Raw genomic sequence first — 11703 nt, forward strand, 5'->3', positions numbered from 1 at the left:
AAAGAGTTACAGAAAGAGGAGAAACCAGCAGACAGCGATTTCTCTAGATGTTCTATCTGCTGCCTCACTGCACAAATGGCTGCAATAGCCCTGGCAGAAGCCAGAAGCTTCATCCAAGTCTCCCTTGTGGGTGGCAGGGGTCCAAACACTGCTTTTTCAGGCCATTAAGAGAGAGATGGGCAGTTGAGCCACTGGGATTTGGATTACAGCACATATAGACTGCCAGTGCTGCAAACAGTGACTTTATCTACTCTGCCACTATTTTAAACCACTAAAGTTGTGGTAACTTGCTACAGCCGCTGTAAGAAAATAAAACAGTGTTCCAATTTTTTTAATTTGAGGTTGTTCATCCTCTTTACAGCATAACAACTTCCAGACTTCCCAAGAGAAAGCAGGTTTTTATCATAAGCCACATATTGTTAGGCCTATTGTTGGAACTTTGTGCCACTAGTCTATTTATACACTGGTACCTTACTTAATCTGATTCTATAATAACTTAGAGCACATTTTAATAACTGCGTGTACCTGGGCCCGGTGTGGGTAGCCTATTGGCTAAAATCCTCACCTTGCACACACCAGGATCCCATATGGGTGCCAGCTCTAATCCCAGCAGCTCCACTTCCCATCCAGCTCCCTGCTTGTGGCCTGGGAAAGTAATCAAGGACAGCCCAAAGCTTTGGGATTCTGCACCCGCGTGGGAGACCTAGAAGAGGCTCTGTGCTCCTGCCACTGCGGTCACTTGAGGAATGAATCAACAGACAGAAGATCTTCCTCTCTGTCTCTCCCCTCTGTATACCTGACTTTCCAAAAAAAATTTTTTTGAAATTTAAAAAAAAAAAAACCTGCGTGTACCAGTGATCCCTCCTAACTTCTTCCTCAGCATTCCCACATCTTTATCTTTCTGTATGAACTTTTTTTTTTTGCAGACAGATAAGTTTATTTGCGAAGGGACCAGGTGAGCAGGGAAGGGAGAGGGAAGGGGAAGCATCTCTGGAGAGAAAGCCAGGAGGTGGGGTGCCTCTCGAAAGAGGAGGGAGAGAGAGACACCTCCATATGGACTTTAACATCAAGTTTTCTAGCTCCATGAAAACTTTCATTGGCATGTGAAAGCTATCCTAGGCACTTGGGGGTAACACACAGCATTAGGACATGTGGTCTTCCCATCCAAGCACAAGGAGTGCCTTGCAGTCAAATCAACTTCCTCTACTCAAGGATGCTGAGTTTTCCTCAGAGCTTACACATTCAAACTTATTCTTAAACCTATTTTTTGTTGCTGTTAATACAGGTAGTTTCCTACAATGTCTGAGACATTTCAAAATGCAAACAGAAGAGCTTTGGTTGATCTACCTCTCTCATTCTTAATTCTTGCTCTCACTGTGTGTATATGTGTTTGTGTGTGTAACTCTGCCTTTCAAATAAATAAATAAAACCATAAAAAAGACAAAACCTGCATGATCCCAGTTACATGAGGTGTCTACAGTAGTAAGGTTTGTAGAAACAGCAAGTGCAATGATGATAACCAGCACTATGGGAGGACAGGAAGATATGGGATATGAGGAGTTGATTCAACGGCAGAGAGCCTCCAGCGTCCCAGGAGCAAAAACTTCCAACCATACTTAACACCACTGAACCGTATACTTAATAACGAGTCAGATGGCAAATTTTATGCTTTTATCACAATTAAATTATTTTAAAATGTTTTTATTTGAAAAACAAAGGGAGAGAAAGAGAGAGAAGGAGCTCTTCCATCTGCTAGTTCACTCCCCCAAAAGACAGAACAGCCAGGGTTGGACCAGGTTAAAGTCAGGAACCAGGAGCTCCAGCTGGGTCTCCCATGTGAGTGCAAGGGACCAAGGACTTGGGCCATATTCAGCTGCTTTCTCAAGCCATTAACAGAGAGTTGAATAGGAAAAGCAGCAGTCAGGACTCGAACCAATGCCTATATGGGATGCCAATATTGTAGGCAATGGCTCAATCCACTATGCCACAATGCCAGCCTCTAAATATTTTTTAAACAATAAATAATGCATGTCAATAATCCTCTTAGATATGAAACAGTTTGTAGATCTCTAACCCAGGTGTTGCATGGAATGAAGTGAAGCAAGCAAATAGCACAGCTTTCTAGAACTCTTTCATCTGGGATTTTAAAGTAATCACAGGGGAATAAAAGAAAAAGTGGCTTAGCACTATGGATGAGGCTAATGATCATCTACTTCCAAATGCCTTCACGGCACCAGAAATGAGTTTCTTCCGGTGACCCTGGCCCTAAGTCTGAAAGATTTCTTCCCTGACAAAAGCAAATGCTGCTACTAACTCTGATTATCTCCAGCATCTTTTAATCCAGGACCAGCACAGAATCTTCCATATGGCTAGACTACAAGGAGCATTCACATAATGTAATATTGCATAACCTTAGCCTAAGCAACAGAAGCAGATACCTAAATCATCAAGAACAAAGTCAGTAGCTTCCAACATCCAAGATTCCCTGAGTATCCATTCATCAGTTTCCTTGGCATCCTTTTAAGAACCTTTTTCGCTGGGGTAGGCATTTCATGACAACAGTATTTGAGATGCTCCCATCCCATATCAGCGTGTCTGTGTTCAAACCTGGCTCTGCTTCCAAGGCCAGCCTCCTGCTAAGGCACACCTGGAGAGCTGAAGACACAAGTACCTGCGTCACTGCCACCTATGTGAGAGACCGGGATTGAGTTCTGCGCTCCTTGCTGCGGTCGGGCCTGTCCTTGCTGCTGCAGGCATCTGGGGAGTATACTAGAAGACGGAATACCTCCTTCTCTGCCTTTCAAATCAATCTCAAAAATAATAAAATAAAAAGCTTTCATGATGCAAAATGGTACATCAACAGAAAGTGATATCAAAGTTTATCATGGTTTAAACACAAAAAGGCACATTTTAGTCATCTACATAATACACTGTTTTCCACAAACTGGATATTTTTTCCTCCAGCTGGTACACAATGTAACAAAAGCCACTCCTCCCTCAGGTACTCATTCAGGATTGCACGGCTTGGCTCCAGGGATGCAGAGCTTGGGATGGAATTCATTGGTAGGTCAATCACCCACCAGGTATTATCCTGGGTATTACTATTTAATCTCTTCAGGATTCAGAATCATGATCTGTAAGTAGGGTCCTTAGAAGGACCTGAAAATCTTAAAATTCAAAACTCATAGAGTGATTTTTAGATAATTGAATAGAACTCATTTAGTTGACAAAGGAAAGCAACAATGGGGAAGAAAAAAGCGGGAAACAGAAAAATCCCTAGCAACATTTCAATCTGAGAGGTCTCCAGACACTCAACCCTCAAGCTTCAGGCACAAAAAGGGAAGGACAAGATCATTTTATTAATTTATTTTAAGATTTGTTTATTTATTTATTAGAAAGTCAGGTATACAGAGAGGAGAAGAGACAGAAAGAAAGATCCATCTTCTGATTCACTCCCCCAAGTGACCACGACAGCCAAACCTGAGCTTTCCCAGGCCACAAGCAGGGCTGCCAGGATATGAACTGGTACCCACATGGGATCCTGGTGCATGCAAGGGGAGGACTTTAGCCACTAGGCTACTGCACCGGGCCCAACAAGATCATTTTAAACATAGCTTCATTCAAACCTGAATGTTTGCTATGAAACAAAGCAGACAGAATTCTGCCTTAAAGCAATTCTATCAAAGGGAAGACAACATTTGGGACATGAAGGCAGTATCCAGGTGAGCATCAACACAGATACCCCACTGCAGTGCTGAGCCTGGAAGCTAGGGGGCTGTAGAAGAGCTGACACCACTTCCTTCAGGGCCAAAACTAAGTCTGGGGGGCAGGCACTCCTCAAAGCAGTTAGGACACTATTTTAAACACTCCTCTATCAAGAGAATCTGAGTAAGTTCCATCTCCTTTCTCAACTCCTGGGATATGGCAGGTGATGCTCAAGTGGCTGGGTCCTTGTCATCCATGTGGAAGACCAGAACTCAGTTCTCAGCTCTGGCTTTGGCCTGGTCCAGCCAGACTGTTCCAAGGTTATGGGGAGTGAACCAGTATGTGAGAATCAACATATTTCTGTCTGCCTTTCAAATCTAAAAACACAGACACAACACTTTTTTAACAATATAATGTGACAGGGAACCCAATCGTGACATTAATTTTTTAAAAAACTGGAAAATCAGAGGCAGCACAAGGCAGTTCAGTTCTGCCTTAGAAATCCACAGTGTGTACCAGCAGCAAGACACACTTATGAAGGAAGAGCAACCAGAGAGCAGTGATGGACAGCAAGAGGACAAAGGCAATCCCAGAGCACGGAGGACGCCTACAACATCAAGCACCCAGCAAGGACGGTCCCTGAGAGCAGTCCAGCTTGTTACTACCCAAAACCAGGTAATTTCACATTGACCCCACACCCAAGTGCCTATTAATTCCTTGTGAGGATTCTAAAAGAAGAGGAAACCAGTCTCTGAGAAGGAGAGGGCACACATTTCCCACTACTTCTCCAAAGCAAAATAAACAAAGCAAAGCTTTTGGCAACATGTAAACAACAAAAGGTTCATCAGTGAAGCAATCAACAGGAATATTTTATTCACAGCAGTTGAAACGCAGCTGCCCCACTGCCATACAAAGAGTTAAAACACCTCACTGGGTGGATCCTGTGGTTAAGCCACCAGCCTGCAACAGCAATATCAACATCCCATGTGGGAACCAGTTCAAGTCCCCACTGCTCCGCTTCTGTGCTAGCTCCCTGCTCATGGCCCAAGCACCTGTCCTGCTGCATCACATGGGAGTCCCAGAAGCAGCTGCTGGCTTTGGCCTGGCCCAGCCCTCGCTGCTGTGACCACGTGAACCAGCAGACAGGTCTTCTTCCCATCCCTCTCTAACTCAGACTTGTGAATAAATAAATCTATTCTTAAAATCTTTCTTTTAGATTTATTGGTTTTTATTGGGAAGGCAGATTTACAGAGAGAAGAGGAGGCAGAAAAAGATCTTCCATCCACTGACTCACTCCAAGTGGCTGCAATGGCTGGAGCCGAGTCGATCCATAGCTAGGAGCCAGGAATTTCCTTCGTGTCTCTCACACAGATGCAGGATTCCAAGGCTTTTAGCCATCCTATATTGCTTTCCCAGGCCACAAGCAGGGAGCTGGGTGGGAAGTACAACTGCCAGGGCACAAACCAGCACCCATATGGGATCCTGGCTCATGCAAACTGAGGACTTTAGCCACTAGGCTACTGCACTGGGCCCAAAAAAAATCACTCTTAACAAAACCACTCTAAAACTTTTTACATTTTAAGTTGACTATTTAAGAAAAAAATACACATTGATCACCCTCTGACAAATCATCAGTAGACTTTTGCCTCTTCTGTTTAATATTAAGCCCTTTGTTCATATGCTTTGCAGAGAAGATACTTTTGCACCATTCTGTATGTAAGTCAAAAAAATAGCCACATCAAAAATTTATGCTCGGGGCCCAGGAATGTGGCCTAGCAGCTAAAGTCCTCCCCTTGAACACCCCGGGATCCCATATGGGCGCCGGTTCTAATCCCGGTGGCCCCACTTCCCATCCAGCTCCCTGCTTGTGGCTTGGGAAAGCAGTCGAGGACGGCTCAAAGGTTTGGGACCCTGCACCCATGTGGGAGACCCGGAAGAAGTTCCTGGATCCTGGCTTTGGATCGGCATAGCATCGGCCATTGCGCTCACTTGGGGAGTGAATCATCAGATGGAAGATCTTCCTCTCTGTCTCTCCTCCTCTCTGTATGTCTGACTTTCTAATAAATAAAATAATAAAACAAACAAAAAACAAAAAGTATGAACTTCTCCCTCCTCTACCCCTTTAAAAAAAAATTATGCTTGGAGCTATAACACACTGGCCAAAAAAAAAAAAAAAAAAAACCCTCCTAAAGACAGTCAAATGTAATCCTGCCATTTATTTCCAATTGAGACTGGCCCTGTCATGGAATCCTATTTCAGGAAAATTGTCTAAATCGATATTTACTAGGTACCTAAACTGCAGCCTCATCTTCATATAAATGTAAACAAGGTGTTACAGCTCCAAAATGCCCATTTCCTATTGAAACTATGCTCCATGACACTTTGCAATTTAAAACTGTAACCGTTATACATTTAATATACATATGTATTTTCACTGTACATTTGATCTATTTTCATTAAGTACACACTCTGCCACTTCTCTCAATATCTTAGCCTCAGGAAAAATCCTGGCACTACTCCAGAATAAGCTATTTATCGGTAGTAATTAGAGCTACCTCTGGCAACTCTTTCAAAGTCCTTACAAGCTTGAGTGCCTAGCCAAAACAGTCTCAAAGGTCTCTTTCCTCTGGCCTAGTGATAACACACCCTCCTAGATCAGTTAAGATTGAAGTTCAGATAAAGAAAGTTAAGCCATATAGGATGTTAAGGCAAGGAATGGTTCACATTTCTGACTCAAGAAAATTAACACCTTGTCCTGACATGAAAAACTGCATTAGGTAATCTAGCTATTTCCACATTTTTGCTTTAGGAAAAGGAGTTCAATTATGCTTTGAAGATGTTCAAATGAAATTACGGTAATGCAGGAAAAAAAACACATATGAACATACAAAAACATATGAACATACTCAGGCAGCCATCATTAAAACTGCAGGTAAAGCTTTGAAAATTTAAACTAGTTTACACTGCCTAAACAAACACCAAAAGAAAAAAATCCTCAGAGTATGATTGAACAGACATCTGTCCAGACACACTTGAAAACTCCCCAGAACTCCTCTCAGGCAGACAATGTGTGTCCCACCAGGGGCCAACCTCACGGCATCACAATCATGAAGGAAAATCAATTGCATTTCCCTGACTCAAAATAAAAGCCACACTTGCATTTGATCAGAGAGAAAGTGGAAAGCACAGTCCATTTCTGGAGATTCCTTCGGGGAATACTTGATTGGAACCAGATCCGCTCATGACGGGCAGAGGCCTGTGTTCTAGGTTGGTGTAATCACCAACAGGACCTTGAATCGCAGGCTCTGTGCACACACATTGTTCACACAGAGACAGCAATGGCCAGGAAAGGTATGGGATTAGGCCAGGACCACTGGCTGATTCAAACACTTCTTTTCATCCTAAACGCCCTGGCAGCTGGTCGGCCTGCCAAGCCCTCGCACTCATTCATGGACATCAGAGCACTGAAACTTACAAGCTAGACAAATAGAAAATGAGTAAGTATCTTTCAGGCTGACAGCGCTCAAACAAGAGGTTTTGTTTATTTAACTGTATCCAGAGACTTAGCATATTAAATGGCTGTTGGAAAAAAATCAGCAGCAGTAAGATAATGCAAACCGAATCTTTCACTAGACTCACTCATTTCCCTGTGCTAATGGCCCATGAAGACATTCGCTCAAACAATGGCCAAACGCCTACTGTGTGTCTGGCACTGGCAATGGAACAGAAAAAGCCAAGGACACAATGCCTGCCAGGGTTTACCAGAAGCTCAAACATGCCCGTTAAATTATTTGCATTATTTTGGGCTTGTTGGACACCCACTGCTTGCCAAGATGTTGCCTGCACTGGTCACACAGAACACTGAACTAACTGCAGATCCAAAGCCAACTAGGACCAATAAAAAGCCCAAACCTGAACAGCCCTAAAGCACCAATGTTTTATTCTGAAAACAACTTTGTCTCTATCAGTTGAGCCTTTATAACAAATGGCAATTCATTGGATCCAACCTCCACCTCTGGTAATTCAGGTGAGTTGATTTACCCAGGTGAAAGAATGTAATGTTTCAGACAAAAGTAATCAATGAAAGCTTACTTACACGTGAACGTTAATTTGATTTGCATTTGTTGCTGCCTTTGATAACAACAGAAAGCGACTTCACCCGTAAAGTTGAGCATCAACTCTAACAGTGTGGCAGGAAGTTACTGTAGAGTTAATTACTAACAAGTGTTGCTGAGTGTGTCGTTGTTGTTATTGTTGGAACAAATTCTTCATTTAGCCTCGGATAAAAGTTTTCCCCGGATAAAATTACAGCGATTGGTTCTTCAAGATTATCAAACGATTTCTGACCCTAACAAGAGTACCGCTTTTACAGTCACACAATACTAGAGTTTTAAACTGCCAGCCTGACCAGATAGATACAAAGGCTTGCAAGCCAGCAACGTGATATTTGTTTTTAAAGTCTTGCACGTAAGATCCTCAAGCATTACATTTACAAACCTTAAAACAACTAAGAAAACGCAAACTGTTTCCATAGTTTACTAGAAAGTTGAATGGAATCTAGCTGGGGCAAGAAACAATCATGGAAACACAATCAGCAGCGCCGCAAAACCATGAGGAGGAGGGAAGGGAGGGAGACAAGCAAGATGCCCCGCTAAGAAATGGTTGAGCAAATTCAAAGTAAAATTTGGGAAAGCGGAGCTGGGAGCCTCTCTCCACCAGCCTTGCTACGATAGTTGAAGCGAGACCCTACGCCGTTATCCACACGGCCACGGCGGGGATGGGGAGGTGGGTTCTAAGATGTACCTGTTAGCACCCAACATGCCGCAAAACGTGTCCCTGCTCCCAGGGAGGGCCCACTCGGGAAGTTTTCTTTGAAACGGCACTTGACAGGACACAGGGAAAGACCAGAAGGAACCACCGAGCACCCGACCGCGAGCGGGGCACCCCAAGCGCGACTCCTCGGCTCCGACCGGGAGCGCGGTGACAGCGCAGCCCCGGGGCCCGGGGCCCGGGAGGCCGGCCGCCGCCGCGACACTCACCTTCCTTCTCGGCCCGCGCCGCGGCCACCACCACGGTCATGACCAGGTGCAGCGCGCCCAGGAGGCCGGCGGCCGCGCTCCGCGGGCCCCCGCTGCGGCCGGCCGCGGGCTCCAGCCCGGCCCCGGAGGACGAGGAGGCGGCGGCGGCTCCAGCTGCTCCTCCTCCCGCCCGCTTCCCCATGTCTGCCGGCCGGGGGCCGCCGCGCTCGCCGTCCGGGTCCGGCGCGGCCCTTCTCGGCGAGGCTGCGGCGCGGGAGCCGTGGTCCGGGTTCTGGCTGCGGGGCCGGAGACGAGAGCTCGGGTTCCGAGCGTGGGACCGGGTCCGTGCGTGCGTGTGAGCGAGCGTGTCAGTCACGGCCTCGGCCTCGGCATCGCCTGCCAGGAGCCCGGAGCGGGGAGGCCGCGGGTCAAGCACGGCGGGCGGCCATACTGGAAACGGGCAAGGGCCGCGGCGGCCCTGGGCGCTGGCCCGCGAGGGGGCGGGGCGCGGCTGGGACCCGCCCCCCGCCGTGCCGACACCTGGGCGGCCCCGTCGCTCAGGCTTCCCGCCCTGGAGTTTGCACGACTCAGATCCTCGCCTTCCTCTCGGAGCTGCCCGGTGTCACTAACCAGCCTGGGACCGATACAGCACAACTCCCCACCTCTCACCGCTGCCCTGTTGGCGAGGGGGGTGGGGGGCAGGAGGGAAGCCCTGCTGCCAGGACTTATGATGGCTGCTCACGCTTCGCGAAGGCAGTGACGGCGATCACGTGGCGACGGGGCAGCCACGCCGCGCAGCCGCCATGGTGCGGGGCGGGGCGCCGGGGGAGGAGGCTCTGCCGCCTTGGACGAGGCGCCTCTTGTTCTGCGCTGCAATGGGAGAGCTTTCCGCCGAGTGTGAGTGATCACCAGGCGTCAAGGGGCGGAAAATCCAATCCAGTGACTCCTGGGCTACCCCGCCGCTCAGCGACTCCGGGTCTGACTCAGTTCCTGGAAGTGGTGCCTGGAGAACCGGGGCACCCTCGGTCCATCTTTGTACCGCCTGCAACCTAGCGCCCCGGCGGCGCTTGCAGACCTCGTGCCGGTCGGCGGAGGCTGCGGAAAGCGGCGCTGACCCCTGGCTGCAAGGGGGTAGCCTCCGGTGGCCCTGCAGGCTTTCTCTGTCTTGGATTAAGTCGTTTCTTGTCACGTATTTCCCTCTAGGCCCGTGCAGGCGCTTTCTCTCACGCCTTTCCCCTTAGGTGGAGATTGTTGGTGTGCCTGCCCAGTCTTAATTTAAAATTCCTATGGGGGTAGGGATTGTGGGGATTGGGTCTTCCTCCTCTCAGTAACTTCTCCCAGCTCCAAGGCTAGAATCATCTTACTTCTCAAACCAAGGCTGCTAATAACGTCTTTATAACAGATAGGAAAATACGGCTTCAAGAAGACCGAAACACAAAATTCTACCCTGCACGGTAGCCTTTGTCAATTGAGCATTATAATTAACTGGTACATTTAAAAATTGACCTTATCGTGATGATTTTTAAGATTTATTTATTTTTATTGGAAAGGCAGATTTTACAGAGAGACAGGAAGATCTTCTGTCCACTGATTCACTCCCAAAGTGGCCACAACGGCCAGAGCTGAGCTGATCTGAAGTCAGGAGCTTCTTCCAGGTCTCCCATGTGGGTGCAAGGTCCCAAGGCTTGGGCCGTCCTTGACTGCTTTTCCAGGGCACAAGCAGGGAGCTGGATGGGAAGCAGGGCTGCCCGGATTAGAATAGAAGGCAATATGGGATCCTGGCATATGCAAGGTGAGGACTTTAGCCGCTAGGCTACTGCGCCGGGCCCTACCCTGATGATTTTTTAAAAACGAATTTAGTTTTCTGAATGTCAGTGCCAAAAGTGGGTCATCAGATTTTGTCCTTGATGTAATGAAATAGGAATAAGCATCACTTCTGATTTGGCTTTTGATACGTGCCTAAGGCAAAAAAAGATTTCTGGAAGGGTTAACTGCGGGAGGAAATCAAGCCCACGGGTGTGTTAACTGAGTACCTTAGCTGGATCAAAACAGCCCCCAGTGTGCTGGCAGTCAGAGAGGGTAGCCCTTCCCCCACGGCCGCTTACAAGACAAACCAGTGGCTCCAACCTTGCGCTGCACAGGTTGGTTTACACAGGAATCAACCACATCCCCTGATAGCCTCAGGCTCCAGAATCCCATGGGAAATCACTTGCATATGTCTATAATTGGAGCTTAGACATACACAGACATGTTTGATGGGAGGTCAGTTTCCCATGAAGCTAATGAGGCTTAAGCTGCTGGGGCCCCTGTCTTGCACAAGTTCTTTCCAAAGCCCTGCACCTAATACTGTGTGTGGCAAGCCTATGTTCTTGTTCTTAAAGGAGCCCTCCCAATAGTGGGTCTGATGTTAGCGTCTACTCTCTATGAACCCTCCCGTTATGCCTGATGGATATGGGCACCAAAAGGGGTAACGTTGGAAGTGTCTTCCCCAGAAAGGAAAAGGAGATCACTGGAGGGGGAGTGGGAGATGGTAGGAGGAACAGGCTTGCTAGGCAGCTTGGTCAGCTGTGTGCTAAACAGCACCTGAAACCAAGCCGCCATCACCTGCCCCACCTTCAGAAGGAGAAAGCGAGACTTAAAAAGGAAGGAGCTGTCACACCAGCTCTGATTAGCTGGTAATTTCCCGTTTCCCCTTTTGGAAATGAGAAAGTCCTGAGCAGAGGGGAGGTAGAGACTAGTTAGCTAGCAAAGTGAAAGGAAATCTACCCTACAACTCTCAGACCAACAACTCAGCATCCCCAGACCAGCAGTAGGCTCACCTGGGCACCTGTTACAAATGCAAATTCACAGGCCACACCCCAGACCCAAGAAATCAGAACCTCTTAAATAAACCCTTCTGGGTTATTCTGATACACACTCAACATTATAGATTTTAGCATCAAATTGATACGCTGGAACTTGAAAAACTCCATGCAGTAGG

At 47.2% G+C, this 11703-nt stretch overlaps 1 protein-coding gene and 1 long non-coding RNA gene across 2 annotated transcripts in view; both read right to left on the bottom strand.

The window, feature by feature from the left end:
* TMEM131 (transmembrane protein 131) overlaps positions 1 to 9195 on the bottom strand; it is a 157640-nt gene extending 148445 nt beyond the window's left edge. Inside the window, exon 1 of the mRNA XM_040993760.1 lies at positions 8745 to 9195. Coding sequence (XP_040849694.1) covers positions 8745 to 8925 — 181 coding nt within the window. The 5' untranslated portion in view covers positions 8926 to 9195. The remainder of the gene's footprint in view (positions 1 to 8744) is intronic.
* Positions 2334 to 3995, bottom strand: LOC121165196. Its single transcript, XR_005885205.1, has 2 exons — positions 3524 to 3995; positions 2334 to 3134 (listed from the first exon to the last, which is right to left on the bottom strand). It is a non-coding gene; the product is annotated as an uncharacterized LOC121165196 (long non-coding RNA).
* Positions 9196 to 11703: the final 2508 nt, after the last annotated feature.

The sequence above is a fragment of the Ochotona curzoniae genome, unplaced genomic scaffold, assembly GCF_017591425.1.
Source record: "Ochotona curzoniae isolate NIBS_2020 unplaced genomic scaffold, NIBS_Ocur_1.0 contig_883, whole genome shotgun sequence".
Classification (NCBI taxonomy): Eukaryota; Metazoa; Chordata; class Mammalia; order Lagomorpha; family Ochotonidae; genus Ochotona; species Ochotona curzoniae.